The sequence below is a fragment of the Rhagoletis zephyria genome, unplaced genomic scaffold, assembly GCF_001687245.7.
Source record: "Rhagoletis zephyria isolate East Lansing unplaced genomic scaffold, Rhagoletis_zephyria_1.1 Rzeph_scaffold_00026, whole genome shotgun sequence".
Classification (NCBI taxonomy): domain Eukaryota; kingdom Metazoa; phylum Arthropoda; class Insecta; order Diptera; family Tephritidae; genus Rhagoletis; species Rhagoletis zephyria.
In genome coordinates, this window is record NW_016157110.1 from 417,404 (window position 1) to 433,109 (window position 15,706).

Consider the following 15,706-nt stretch of genomic DNA (forward strand, 5'->3'; position numbering starts at 1 on the left):
TATCAATTTTGAGTGAATTATCCTCAGTAGTTACCAAAATATCGCAGTTTTCGTATTTATGAAAATTAGGCAGGCGTGGTTATTGTCCGATTTAGTTATCGTGTGCACAGACGGACGGACGGACGGACGGACAGACAGTCACCGCTTAATCGATTTCTCTTTTCATCCTGATCATTTATGTATACATTTGTCTATATCTATCTCGATTCGTTTTGCCTGTTACAAACAACCGTTATGTGAACAAAGTTATAATACCCTTGTGCACAAGTGCGCTCGGGTATAACAAAGAAAAACTTTACATGAGTATACTGCTCTATATAAAATATGTCAGAGAATTTTAAAATACAAAATTACTGTAATCGTTTCTCACAGCAAAAATTAAGTGTTCTTCATAAGCACCTAACTAAATACAAAAGAAATTGCTTAAGCAGGAGCAACAACAACAGTAGCAACAGCAGCGGGGTACATAATCAATAAAGAGCAATCCTTACATCGAGAGAAAAAATAATCTACATAGTAACAAAGTTAAGAGAAAAAAATGTTTAAACTAAGACACAACACAGCAACCTTAGACAACAAAGCGAAGTAAATCGCAACAACAGCGAAAAGCAAAAATATAAAGCAGAGGAAAAAATTAATAAACAACAACATTCAGCAAGCAACACAATCACAAGTTATAAGAGATATCTGGCTAGCGGTCAAATACTTTCATTATGCAGTGAGTAAAGCTTGGAGGAATTACTTGGGATAAATTTTAACATACATACTTACATATGTAAAAGCTTTTTGTACATTTATGTATTTTTGTTTTTAACCTTTAACAGGGGAATATTTATTTGGGGTATTTTGTATCATTTTTTTAAGCTTTTATTCATACTACTATACATATGTATATATAAACACAACATGGAGGCAATAGATATAAGCAGAATTAATTTAGTGTTAACATGCATTAAAAATATTGAAAGTTTTGATGGAACAGATCAAAACCAATTACCTGATTTCATATATCAAATTGAGAATATTCTGCCATCATTTGAACAATTTGACGCCAATAATAGAAACGTAATTTTTGGTTATATAAAAAATAAATGCTTGGTAAAACAAAGAACTATTCATAGGTATAGTAATGTAAATAATTGGTGTATTTTGAAGGAAATTCTTATAAAAAATTTTGGCGAAAAAGAAAATAGCAATGATTTAATGGATAATTTGAAGACGTGTAGATTAGAGGGTCAATTGAAAATTATTATTTTAAAATAAATAAATTAGCAAATAGAATACACAACAGAAATTTAACTCACGGTGATAACACATCACAACAAGAAGTAAATAGAATTTTTTAAAAACTTTTAGAGATCACTCCCGACCAACGCGTACCATGATTTTTGCTAGAGATCTCAAAAGTTTAGAAGATGCATTTAAAATTGTATTAGATGCAAAACATCAAAACTATACCAATTTGGGCAAACAAAACAAGAAAATTTTAGCGCGATAAGGACAAATTTCTAGAATGAATATAAAAAATATAAAACTCCTAATAATAATGAATTTAATAACAGATTAAATACGAATAAACCGCGTTATCATTCCCAGTATGAAAATTACAATAGAAACAATGGTAATACTTTTAACAATGGGTCTCACTTTTTACATAGTAATCAACAATTTAGTATACCTGGAAATTTCGATCGAAATTATTCCTATAATCCTGCTAGCTCAAACCGTACAAGGCAATTTGAGAATAAAATTCCGCAACAAATTACTCCTTATAATCAAGGTCATGGACTGAACAAAATACGCAAAATTTTCGTAAAATGGATCAGCAAGTAGAACCAATGGAAATTGGAAATTCAAGCGTAAATTTTCCTACCCCTGCCGAGCGCGGTTACCCTACATAATTTTAAATAGCCCCATAAAAAATTAAAATTTATAATTGACACTGGGGCGGAATTTAGTTTAATAAGTCATGATATATGTCACCCCAAGTGGAAACAAAAAGTAAGTGTAGTAGCGAAAGCTTTGGGAGCTGAAACATTTATAAATACAATTTGTAGATTTCCACTGTTTAAGGAATTTAATTTAAATCATTAATTTTGTGAATTCTTGGAGTGTGACTTTAATAAAAAATTTATGGTCTAATTGGAAATAACATTTTAAAAGATTTGGACTGTGTAATTGACTTTCCAAATAGACTGTTAGTAACAAAAAATGCTGTTTTGTCTCTATTTTTGTCTGAAGAAGAAGAAATGTACAATGAAATATCATATAAAAATAATATTATAGAAATATTCAACTGCGAAATTAACAAATATAATATACAAAATTTTATTAAAATAGATCATTTACAATTAAATAAAAAGAAAAGCTTTTAAAATTACTTAACAGATACAAAAATGTATTTTATGATAAAAATGATGACTTAACATTCACTAATGAAATAAAGCATAAAATTAGAACTAAACATGACATGCCAATCTATTCCAGGTTGTATAGGTACCCGGAAGTACATAAAGCAGAAGTCGATAAGCAAATCGCAGATATGCTAAAACAAGGTATTATTAGAAATTCTAGCAGTCCATATAATAGCCCAATATGGGTTGTACCAAAAAAATTAGATGCAAATAATTAGCAAAATTGGCGTATAGTTATAGATTATCGCAAATTAAATGATATAACTATAGAAGATAGATTCCCTGTACCAAATATGGACGACATATTCGATAAGTTAGGAAAAAGTCAGTACTTCACCAGTTTAGATTTCGCCAAAGGCTTCCACCAAGTAGAAATGCATCCTGACGATATCGCGAAAACGGCATTTTCGACATCTACTGGCCATTATGAGTTTTTACGAATGCCATTTGGGCTGCGAAACTCGCCAGCTACATTTCAACGAATGATTAACAATGTATTGAAGGAATACATTGGCACAATCTGTTTGGTATATTTAGATGACGTGTTAATTTTTTCTGCTAGTATAGAAGAACATTTAGAATCCTTAGCTAAAATACTTATACGATTTACTGAAGCCAATTTAAAAGTGCAATTGGACAAGTGTACTTTTCTTAAAAGAGAGACAGAGTTTTTAGGGCATGTAGTTACTCCTGACGGTATAAAGCCGAATCCTGATAAAGTTAAAACCATAGAAAACATAGTACTACCTAAAACACAAAAGGAGATAAAATCCTTTTTGGGGATCACAGGATACTATAGACGTTTTATAAAAGATTATTCACGCGTTGCATACCACATGATTAAGTATTTAAAGCAAGGAGTAAGATTAAATATTAACGATAAGGATTACACAGCTGCTTTTGAGAAAATAAAAACTTTAATTAAAAACTACCAAATACTTATACACCCTGATTTTAGTAAAACGTTTACACTTGTCACAGATGCAAGTAACTTTGCTTTAGGTGCAGTTCTCATGCAAGGGAATCAAGTGATTTCTTTTGCTAGCCGCACACTTAATGGGCATGAAAAAAATTATAGCACAATTGAAAAAGAATTGCTTGCTATAGTTTGGGCTACAAAATATTTCCGTCCATATCTTTTTGGAAGAAGATTTTCAATTAAGACCGATCACCGTCCTTTAGTGTGGTTAAATAATATAAAAGAACCGAATTCTAAGCTACAGAGATGGAAAATTAGACTAAATGAATTTGATTTCGATATNTTTGCTATAGTTTGTGCTACAAAATATTTCCGTCCATATCTTTTTGGAAGAAGATTTTCAATTAAGACCGATCACCGTCCTTTAGTGTGGTTAAATAATATAAAAGAACCGAATTCTAAGCTACAGAGATGGAAAATTAGACTAAATGAATTTGATTTCGATATTACCTATATTAAGGGTAAGGAAAATGTTATAGCAGATGGCCTTAGTAGATTAAATTATGAAACTACCGAAAATGAAATACAAATAAATTTAAATGAATTATTCGATGAAGATATGAATACAGTACATAGCGCAGAAAGCGACGACTCCGATTTTATCAAGATTAGTGAAAAACCAATCAACCTTTTTAAAAATCAAATTTTTATTGACTATTCAAATACTTTTTCTTGTACAACAAAAATAATTTTTAAAAATAAAATTCGGAACATTTGGAAAATAAAAAATAGAGACAGTGTTTTACATTTCATGAGAGACAATCTTCCTACTAAAGGATTAGTGGTAGTTTTTTGTCCAAATATTGAATTGTTTAGGGAGTTTCAAATTAACTACATTAAATACTTTGCGAAAAATAAAAATCATAAAATTCTAAAATCAAATTTATTAAAGGAAGATGTGACTGACGGAGAACGACTTTTACAATAAATTCATAAAGGACATATTAAAAATAATCACAGAGGAATTACAGAGGTTTTTGCAGAATTAAAAAAGCACTATTTTCATCCGAATCTTCAGAGAGAAATCCAAAAATTTATAAATAATTGTGAAATATGTAAGTTGGCAAAGTACGATAGAGCTCCCATTAAACACAAATTAAATATTACACCTACACCAGAAAAGCATAATGAAATTGTCCATTTAGATATATGGTTTCCTCAACGTGGGGTGATGTATTTAACCACTATAGATAAGTTAACAAAATATGCAACCGCTAATTACCTAGAAGACAGAACCTGGATTTCTATAATAAAAGCGCTGAAAGAAAGAATTCAGTACTTAGGTAAACCGAATAAAGTTGTATTAGATAATGAACTAGATACCATTGCAGTAAGAGAATTCCTCAAAGGGCAAGAAATAAATGTGCATACAACTACACCCTATTTAAAAACAGGCAATGCGGATGTAGAAAGGCTTCACGGTACGTTAAATGAGCATATAAGATTGTTTAACGCCGACCCACTTAATCAAGACGATATTCGTGAAAACGTGTTTAAAGCATTAGTTTCCTACAATAATTCTATACATTCTACTACCAAAAATCGGCCAATCGACCTGATAAATAATCTAGTTTCAAAAGAAGATCTATCAAAGCTTTCAAAAATAATGCACACAAAGAAGAGTAAAAATGTAAATTTGTTAAATGAAAAAATAATAGAGTTTCTAAGATTAATTTTGAAAATGATATTGTCCAAAATAACAGAGTTAGTAAGTCTAAGCCTAAATATAAGAAAGTTAAAAACTATAAACAAGAAGGAAATTATTTAATATCAGATGACAAAAACTGTAAAAATATATATAAGACACAAGTAAAACGTAAGAATCAATGTACATAGTTAATTATTTGAATCAACAGGGACTGCCGATTCTGGCGGTGGAGGTGTCATATTGTTAAGTACATACATGTATGCATACATATGTAAGCACATATATATAACATACATATGTACTTACATACATTTTTCAATAAACATATTAACATACTCAATTAACATACACTACTTATTAACATTAAGATAACATAATTATGTTAAGACTTCTGCATTGTTTTACTGTTACATACATATATTAAGTAAGCTAACGTTAATATTTATTACATATATATTATGTAAGAAGTAAAGAGTTCAGTTGTAAAGAAACATCGAAGAAGGTGGTTTAATTTCGCAACGTGACTATATGCAGCCGTCTATATGCATGTGATACAGGGACGGAGATGAGTTTGGCCTTTATGCTGTGGTTTTGACCGCTGGTCGTGGGCGCGTTGATGCCAATTAGGCCAATTGGCCGTAGGTCTTATACGACATTCGCCGGTGTAGGCACTTAGCGTTCACACGAATGTCTTAAGCGCGGCTCGGATCGCGACACTCCACCTTTATAAAAATGTCTCTTGAAAACCTTTTTTTGTGTTAAGCACTTTGCTTTTACTTTTAAAAATTACTTTGTCGACCGATTTGGCGGGGATAAAACTCGCGCTCGAGCAATTTTGCTTTCAATACAGACTTTCTTCAAAAGAATCTCGATTAAGGCTTCAGCTCGCTATTTAAGCATTTTCGACCTTTGTTTTGGTTACGGTGATTCTGCGGTTATCCTTTTGTTTACAAGCAGACACATATACACAAGCTCAGGCCAGCCAATAGCAAGATCGCAGATCACGACATCGAACAAGTTGTATCACACCCGCTATTTTGATTTTGGACTTTACGTCTTTATGGTAGCCAGTGGAAGGTTTTTATTTTGTTTACTTATACTGCTTCTACTGTTATCACCAGAGCGAATTTAACCGTATGAGGTGGTTCAAAAAGGGTTGCTTCTTTGATTTAGAATATGCATGCGTAGATATACTCATGTTCATGAATATATCCACATATATGTATGTATATGTATATATATATATATATGTATATGCATATATATTCATATTAAATTGGCTGTCGTTACAGACTGGAGATCTTACTTCCAATGGTTTTATAAACCAATTGCATTAAGTTTAGATAATAACTGATGTAATCTTAGCGTACATATGTTTTAAATTATAATTAATATAATGGTCTGTTAGAATTATTATTTTAAAAAGTTTCGATCTATTAAAATGTAATTTAAGTAATAAAATCGGTAATCGGAAGTATTGTATTTTTCAGTGGATATTTTGTCATTACTTTATAAACCTAAAGCTTTTAGTTATACTTCCACGCATTTCCACGTTACATTACTAGCTTTATTCTAGAGCATGGAGCTTTGATAGTATTACTGTCAAAACTTAGCTTTCGATGACTACGGATGAGCTTTCTATGACCAATAATTAAGATATATCTAAAAAAACCCTTTTTTTCGTTTCTATACATATTTTGTAATAAATAAGTACTTACTTTGCTTTAGAGTCACCAACTGGTTCCAGCTATAGAGTAGCGACTCGCAAATATTTATTTGATAAGATGCATCGACAAAATTCTATGAATTTTGAGAACAAACTTAAGTTTCTTCAAAATGATCAATTATCATCTGACACCTTCTTTGACGAACAAATACGATAAATCAAGCACACATTTTCACAACTAAAACCACAGTTCATACAGAGGGCGATAAAAGCCCATGGAAAAGAAGTTTTTTTTTAAGTAACATGACTACAAGGAACAATTCCAAAAACTATGCTACACCAGCGATCTGGGTCGGGGTTTAAAATTGTCGTTGAGAAAATTGTCGCCAGTCATATGAAATTTATATGTGAATCATATGTAATAACTGCATTTGCATTATTTTAGTTTTAAGAAATGTTCACATTATTGAAAAGTAATGAAATGCAGGCAACAACCATATAAAAACCTTACAAAATTCTGCTGTGAAAACTTTCCGATGGAGCTATTTGGTTTTGTCGCTATTGTCGCAACAATTTTGTCAGAGCGACAATTGTCAGCACAATTGTCGACAATATTCCATATTATCACTGTCGTTTTCCAAAAATTCTCACAGTGGCCTACAAGCGTATATGAAAAAGAAAAAATGGGCGCGTTTCAAAGACGTAGCTGTTGCTAAACTGTTGATTGTTTGTTTCAGAAACGCAGAGTTGAGTTGTTCCACTCAGCTCAACGGTTGGCAACTTTACGCCATTTTTTCCATCACAAAATTATTTCGCTACATGAAGTCAACAATTTGTATAAAGACTGGTTTTCACTATGTCATATTTTGACACCAAAATTTGGCGACATATTTTGGCACAACTTTATCTCCTTTTTCTATACCTTTACCAATGATATTGCGGGCCAAAAACTGGCAGATAGCCGATTTAGCAGCACATGTACACGACCAAAGATCTTTCCTGATCAAAATCAAGCGATAAACCGCTTTTTAATCCCATTTGACAATGTGTTTTCACCAGGGACCGCAAATAACGATTATCGTTTGAAATTTCAACTCAAAAAATCACGAGGAAGGAGAAATGCTACGTGCATAAGGAGTAAACCCATATATTTCTTATTACTCGGAGTACCTTCAGCGGAATTGATTTTAACTTTTTAATTTTTACTTATAAAAATCAAGTTTAATCATTATATTTTGAGTTTTATTTTTTACTGAGAAAATAATCGTTATGTTTTGAGTTTTATTTTTTGCTCGGAAAATAATCGTTTCGTTTTAAGTTTTATTTTTTGCTCGGAAAATAATGGTTACGTTTTAAGTTTTATTTTTTGCTCGGAAAATAATGGTTACGTTTTAAGTTTTATTTTTTGCTCGGAAAATAATCGTTACGTTTTAAGTTTTATTTTTTGCTCGGAAAATAATCGTTATTTCTTGAGTTTTATTTTTTGCTCAGAAAATAAAACTTAATTTGTGCGTATGCGCATGCGCATGCGTGAATAGACAGGGGCGGCTGCATTGAACCTTTAACGCCACTGTGGAGTGGGTAATGAAAATACAGATACCAGGGCAGAAACAAAGAGAACCACATTTCTAAAGAAAAAGTGCAAAAAAGCGCATACGCATACGCAAAAATTAAGTTTTATTTTCTGAGCAAAAAATAAAACTCAAGAAATAACGATTATTTTCCGAGCAAAAAATAAAACTTAAAACGTAACGATTATTTTCCGAGCAAAAAATAAAACTTAAAACGTAACGATTATTTTCCGAGCAAAAAATAAAACTTAAAACGTAACCATTATTTTCCGAGCAAAAAATAAAACTTAAAACGTAACCATTATTTTCCGAGCAAAAAATAAAACTTAAAACGTAACCATTATTTTCCGAGCAAAAAATAAAACTTAAAACGTAACCATTATTTTCCGAGCAAAAAATAAAACTTAAAACGTAACCATTATTTTCCGAGCAAAAAATAAAACTTAAAACGTAACCATTATTTTCCGAGCAAAAAATAAAACTTAAAACGTAACCATTATTTTCCGAGCAAAAAATAAAACTTAAAACGTAACCATTATTTTCCGAGCAAAAAATAAAACTTAAAACGTAACCATTATTTTCCGAGCAAAAAATAAAACTTAAAACGTAACCATTATTTTCCGAGCAAAAAATAAAACTTAAAACGTAACCATTATTTTCCGAGCAAAAAATAAAACTTAAAACGTAACCATTATTTTCCGAGCAAAAAATAAAACTTAAAACGTAACCATTATTTTCCGAGCAAAAAATAAAACTTAAAACGTAACCATTATTTTCCGAGCAAAAAATAAAACTTAAAACGTAACCATTATTTTCCGAGCAAAAAATAAAACTTAAAACGTAACCATTATTTTCCGAGCAAAAAATAAAACTTAAAACGTAACCATTATTTTCCGAGCAAAAAATAAAACTTAAAACGTAACCATTATTTTCCGAGCAAAAAATAAAACTTAAAACGTAACCATTATTTTCCGAGCAAAAAATAAAACTTAAAACGTAACGATTATTTTCCGAGCAAAAAATAAAACTTAAAACGTAACGATTATTTTCCGAGCAAAAAATAAAACTTAAAACGTAACCATTATTTTCCGAGCAAAAAATAAAACTTAAAACGTAACCATTATTTTCCGAGCAAAAAATAAAACTTAAAACGTAACCATTATTTTCCGAGCAAAAAATAAAACTTAAAACGTAACCATTATTTTCCGAGCAAAAAATAAAACTTAAAACGTAACCATTATTTTCCGAGCAAAAAATAAAACTTAAAACGTAACCATTATTTTCCGAGCAAAAAATAAAACTTAAAACGTAACCATTATTTTCCGAGCAAAAAATAAAACTTAAAACGTAACCATTATTTTCCGAGCAAAAAATAAAACTTAAAACGTAACCATTATTTTCCGAGCAAAAAATAAAACTTAAAACGTAACCATTATTTTCCGAGCAAAAAATAAAACTTAAAACGTAACCATTATTTTCCGAGCAAAAAATAAAACTTAAAACGTAACCATTATTTTCCGAGCAAAAAATAAAACTTAAAACGTAACCATTATTTTCCGAGCAAAAAATAAAACTTAAAACGTAACCATTATTTTCCGAGCAAAAAATAAAACTTAAAACGTAACCATTATTTTCCGAGCAAAAAATAAAACTTAAAACGTAACCATTATTTTCCGAGCAAAAAATAAAACTTAAAACGTAACCATTATTTTCCGAGCAAAAAATAAAACTTAAAACGTAACCATTATTTTCCGAGCAAAAAATAAAACTTAAAACGTAACCATTATTTTCCGAGCAAAAAATAAAACTTAAAACGTAACGATTATTTTCCGAGCAAAAAATAAAACTTAAAACGTAACGATTATTTTCCGAGCAAAAAATAAAACTTAAAACGTAACCATTATTTTCCGAGCAAAAAATAAAACTTAAAACGTAACCATTATTTTCCGAGCAAAAAATAAAACTTAAAACGTAACCATTATTTTCCGAGCAAAAAATAAAACTTAAAACGTAACCATTATTTTCCGAGCAAAAAATAAAACTTAAAACGTAACCATTATTTTCCGAGCAAAAAATAAAACTTAAAACGTAACCATTATTTTCCGAGCAAAAAATAAAACTTAAAACGTAACCATTATTTTCCGAGCAAAAAATAAAACTTAAAACGTAACCATTATTTTCCGAGCAAAAAATAAAACTTAAAACGTAACCATTATTTTCCGAGCAAAAAATAAAACTTAAAACGTAACCATTATTTTCCGAGCAAAAAATAAAACTTAAAACGTAACCATTATTTTCCGAGCAAAAAATAAAACTTAAAACGTAACCATTATTTTCCGAGCAAAAAATAAAACTTAAAACGTAACCATTATTTTCCGAGCAAAAAATAAAACTTAAAACGTAACCATTATTTTCCGAGCAAAAAATAAAACTTAAAACGTAACCATTATTTTCCGAGCAAAAAATAAAACTTAAAACGTAACCATTATTTTCCGAGCAAAAAATAAAACTTAAAACGTAACCATTATTTTCCGAGCAAAAAATAAAACTTAAAACGTAACCATTATTTTCCGAGCAAAAAATAAAACTTAAAACGTAACCATTATTTTCCGAGCAAAAAATAAAACTTAAAACGTAACGATTATTTTCCGAGCAAAAAATAAAACTTAAAACGTAACGATTATTTTCCGAGCAAAAAATAAAACTTAAAACGTAACCATTATTTTCCGAGCAAAAAATAAAACTTAAAACGTAACCATTATTTTCCGAGCAAAAAATAAAACTTAAAACGTAACCATTATTTTCCGAGCAAAAAATAAAACTTAAAACGTAACCATTATTTTCCGAGCAAAAAATAAAACTTAAAACGTAACCATTATTTTCCGAGCAAAAAATAAAACTTAAAACGTAACCATTATTTTCCGAGCAAAAAATAAAACTTAAAACGTAACCATTATTTTCCGAGCAAAAAATAAAACTTAAAACGTAACCATTATTTTCCGAGCAAAAAATAAAACTTAAAACGTAACCATTATTTTCCGAGCAAAAAATAAAACTTAAAACGTAACCATTATTTTCCGAGCAAAAAATAAAACTTAAAACGTAACCATTATTTTCCGAGCAAAAAATAAAACTTAAAACGTAACCATTATTTTCCGAGCAAAAAATAAAACTTAAAACGTAACCATTATTTTCCGAGCAAAAAATAAAACTTAAAACGTAACCATTATTTTCCGAGCAAAAAATAAAACTTAAAACGTAACCATTATTTTCCGAGCAAAAAATAAAACTTAAAACGTAACCATTATTTTCCGAGCAAAAAATAAAACTTAAAACGTAACCATTATTTTCCGAGCAAAAAATAAAACTTAAAACGTAACCATTATTTTCCGAGCAAAAAATAAAACTTAAAACGTAACCATTATTTTCCGAGCAAAAAATAAAACTTAAAACGTAACGATTATTTTCCGAGCAAAAAATAAAACTTAAAACGTAACGATTATTTTCCGAGCAAAAAATAAAACTTAAAACGTAACGATTATTTTCCGAGCAAAAAATAAAACTTAAAACGTAACGATTATTTTCCGAGCAAAAAATAAAACTTAAAACGTAACGATTATTTTCCGAGCAAAAAATAAAACTTAAAACGTAACGATTATTTTCCGAGCAAAAAATAAAACTTAAAACGTAACGATTATTTTCCGAGCAAAAAATAAAACTTAAAACGTAACGATTATTTTCCGAGCAAAAAATAAAACTTAAAACGTAACGATTATTTTCCGAGCAAAAAATAAAACTTAAAACGTAACGATTATTTTCCGAGCAAAAAATAAAACTTAAAACGTAACGATTATTTTCCGAGCAAAAAATAAAACTTAAAACGTAACGATTATTTTCCGAGCAAAAAATAAAACTTAAAACGTAACGATTATTTTCCGAGCAAAAAATAAAACTTAAAACGTAACCATTATTTTCCGAGCAAAAAATAAAACTTAAAACGTAACCATTATTTTCCGAGCAAAAAATAAAACTTAAAACGTAACCATTATTTTCCGAGCAAAAAATAAAACTTAAAACGTAACCATTATTTTCCGAGCAAAAAATAAAACTTAAAACGTAACCATTATTTTCCGAGCAAAAAATAAAACTCAGTTAATAACGATTAAAAAGTGATTTTTATAATAAAACTTATAACCTTTACGGGCCATGGTTTTCACTTATTTGACGACAAATGCAACTGAATTTGACATAGTGAAAACCAGCCTTAAGTCAAAAATGATGTTTCCCTTCCGTCAGTTTTCATAGAAAATTCAAATAAAACATAATTTGCCTGTAATAAAATACACGTAAAAATAGACATATTAAAAATAAAATAAAAATAATACGAAATACGATTATCTGCTAATTGAACGGCGTTGCCACAAATCGTTAGCAAACAGCCTTAAGGAAATCGCATTAGCAAACAAAATACGGCGTATACTGTCGATGAGTAAATACAATTCGTAAAATAGTTTTTAGCAACGAGATATCTAATTTTTTTTTTCTTGCCAACACCCGGAACATTTCATGTCCCGGTATATGTTGTACCGGGACCGGGACATAACTCTAAAATTCGGGACAGTTCCGCTGAAAACGGGACGGTTGGCAACCGTGGCCGTAAGGTACATTCCTTGCAGGGAAATCTACTAGTTGTGAACTAAAAAGATACCAGTTTATTTTTCAGTCCAACTAGTTCACGTTATATCCCTTTTCAATGTTACCGACTGGTATTTTTAACATGGCGGTGTCATAGGAGATGTCAATTGTCGGCCCCTGCATCAGCACCCTACCAGTTGACGGGATACACTGCCAATTCATCCCCCGTAAAAAGCATAACTATGCAATTTTACTCGCGGCGCTGTAAAGAGACACGAGTTAGAATCTCAAAGGTTATTTAATTTTTTTTTATGTATTTGATTTTTTATTTACTCATGTTTTTGTTGTAATTAAAAAAAAAAAAAAATTTAATTTAATTTTTATATATGTTATAGGTCCCCCGAAATCCCCAGTGAATGCAATGGGGGACAAATTAAAAATCTTTGGTATATAAATAAGTCTCCTGAAGATAACCAGAGTTTTCCGATCGAAAAATATTGATTTTCAAGAACTCTACACCATCTCTACGAAAAGATGTTTTTTCCGCATATAAAATACATGGAAAATTTTAAGCTCTTGTGCGCCCTCTAAATATTTTTTGATTTCAAAATAAAAAATAGTGGTATATTTTTTCGGTAAAGAACAAACGCAAAGGGTGGCGACATTAAAATTCCGACTTTACTTTTTTTTGGACCACCCTAGTATATACATAATAATACAATTTCATTCATTCCTTGCCTTTTAGTCATACAATTTGTTTGTTTAATTTTTTCAGGGTACGAAATTGGGCGCTTAAATTTGGTGTGGATCTTTGGGAGTTCGGACGGCAATTTACAAAAATGAATGAAATAAAAAATGTAAGTAAAACATTCGTATTGAAGTCACAATTATTATTACTACCATTAGCCCAGTGAGCCTGTCACAAGATTTAGTTGTACCCATGGTACAGTTATTACAGGTATTGTCTTCCCAGAGAGTTTTGCTTCGCATCGAAATTCGTGCTCCCTTATATTTATTTTGACGCATTTCAATGTTGATTCTCTTACGGTAAGTTGGCTTCATGATACAAAAAAGAAGGTAGTTTAAATAAACAAAATTTGATGTATAATATAAATTTTTGAAGTTTCATAAATTGTGAGTATTATCAACGATCTTGCCTCTATTGAAACAAAAACTCCATTTATTTATGCCAACGTAATAATATTTCAAATCATTACCAGTGCATTGTATTTTTTTTTACTTACGTGGTTCGCACCTTTTTACAACGCTTTTATCAACTTGCAATGTTGTATGTCCAGACCACCATTTGCTATAAATAAAGCAAAGGTATTTATGGCAAACCTAGTCTAGATATCAACCTCGTCGAAGGTATCATATCAAAGACATACAATTAGAAAACCTCTGGAGATAGATGTCGCCTCGCCAGAAGAAGTTAAAAATATGCACTACATACGCTACAGCGGAAATAGACGAGCCGCCATTTCTTTAAATGAAATTAATTGCTGCTATATGTATGTATGTGCGTATGTAGGCATATACTAAATGTGAGCAAACAACATTTTGCTTGCATAGTGTTCTGTTCTCTTTTCGCTGCAAGTTGAATTAGTTTAGTATCTATTGCAAAATTGTATACAGACAAGACTAAAACGTATAAAATAAATTTAAAAAAAAGGCGTGAGTACTAGGTACTCATGAAATTTGATGTGTATACATATGCGAACGGCAAAGCATAAAAGTACGTTTACATATAACTATAATCTCAATCAAAGCTCGTTAGCTGTCAAATTGGTTGTGCTTGTTATTCACACAACTCGAGGAAAAGTTAAACTTCTTCTCTGTGCCACCGAGGTCACTTTTTTTTTGCAACACATATTAGGCCATTTAAATATATTTTAACTGAATATTTTATTAAAATACCTTTACAAACCTATTTTCCTTACTAGCGTCAATTTTTGTTTACTTTAACATTTGACATTCATATGCCCACATACATACATATGTTACTTTTCATATCAATTTAAGTGTATTACATGCGCTCCACCTTTTTCGTTTTCAATGACAATTATTGTTTATAATGACTTTTGCTAAAATTGCAAAATCAAAAGTTATCAAAACAAATTCCGTGGGACTGGGAAATATTATTTTCTACTTTTTAGTCCATTTATAAAAGCGTTGTATATTAAAAGGTTTTTTTTAATTTTATTTATTTATTAAAAAATACAATTACAATGTATGAGTGAAACTTGTTTATATGGAGGAAAATGGGTAGAACCGTCAAAAAAAAATTATTCAAAATCAACGCGATTTCTGAGCCATATAATATTTACACATTATTATACTAAATTTGAGTGGGCTAGAAAACTGCGTTGAATTCAATCTGATGGAAAAGTTGAAGAGTTTGGTGAAAATTCGTTGAATTTGCTTTAATTTTGTATAAAAATTGAAACGTTGGTTTATATGATTTTGTTTAAAGCATGCTCCATATTCTTATAAGAAAATAACATACAAATTTTAGATTGCAAAATATAGTGAGTATTTAAAAAAGATATGGTGTATCAAGACTTTTGGTGTTAAGCACATACATATGTATGTATAAAATGTAAACTGTTAAAGGAGGCTTCATCGTAATCGTTCTTTTTATTTTATAATAAAAACCACGAACGCATTTTGGTTATTTTTATACCCGAGCGCACTTGTGCACAAGGGTATATTAATTTTGTTCACATAACGGTTGTTTGTAACAGCCAAAACGAATCGAGATAGATATAGACAAATGTATACATAAATGATCAG

At 30.0% G+C, this 15,706-nt stretch overlaps 1 protein-coding gene across 1 annotated transcript in view; it reads left to right on the forward strand.

The window, feature by feature from the left end:
- The window catches only part of stol (voltage-dependent calcium channel subunit stolid), a 524,452-nt gene that overhangs the window by 145,350 nt on the left and 363,396 nt on the right, over positions 1 to 15,706 (forward strand). Inside the window, exon 3 of the mRNA XM_017616632.1 lies at positions 13,689 to 13,770. Within this exon, the coding sequence (XP_017472121.1) occupies positions 13,689 to 13,770 (82 nt within the window). The remainder of the gene's footprint in view (positions 1 to 13,688; positions 13,771 to 15,706) is intronic.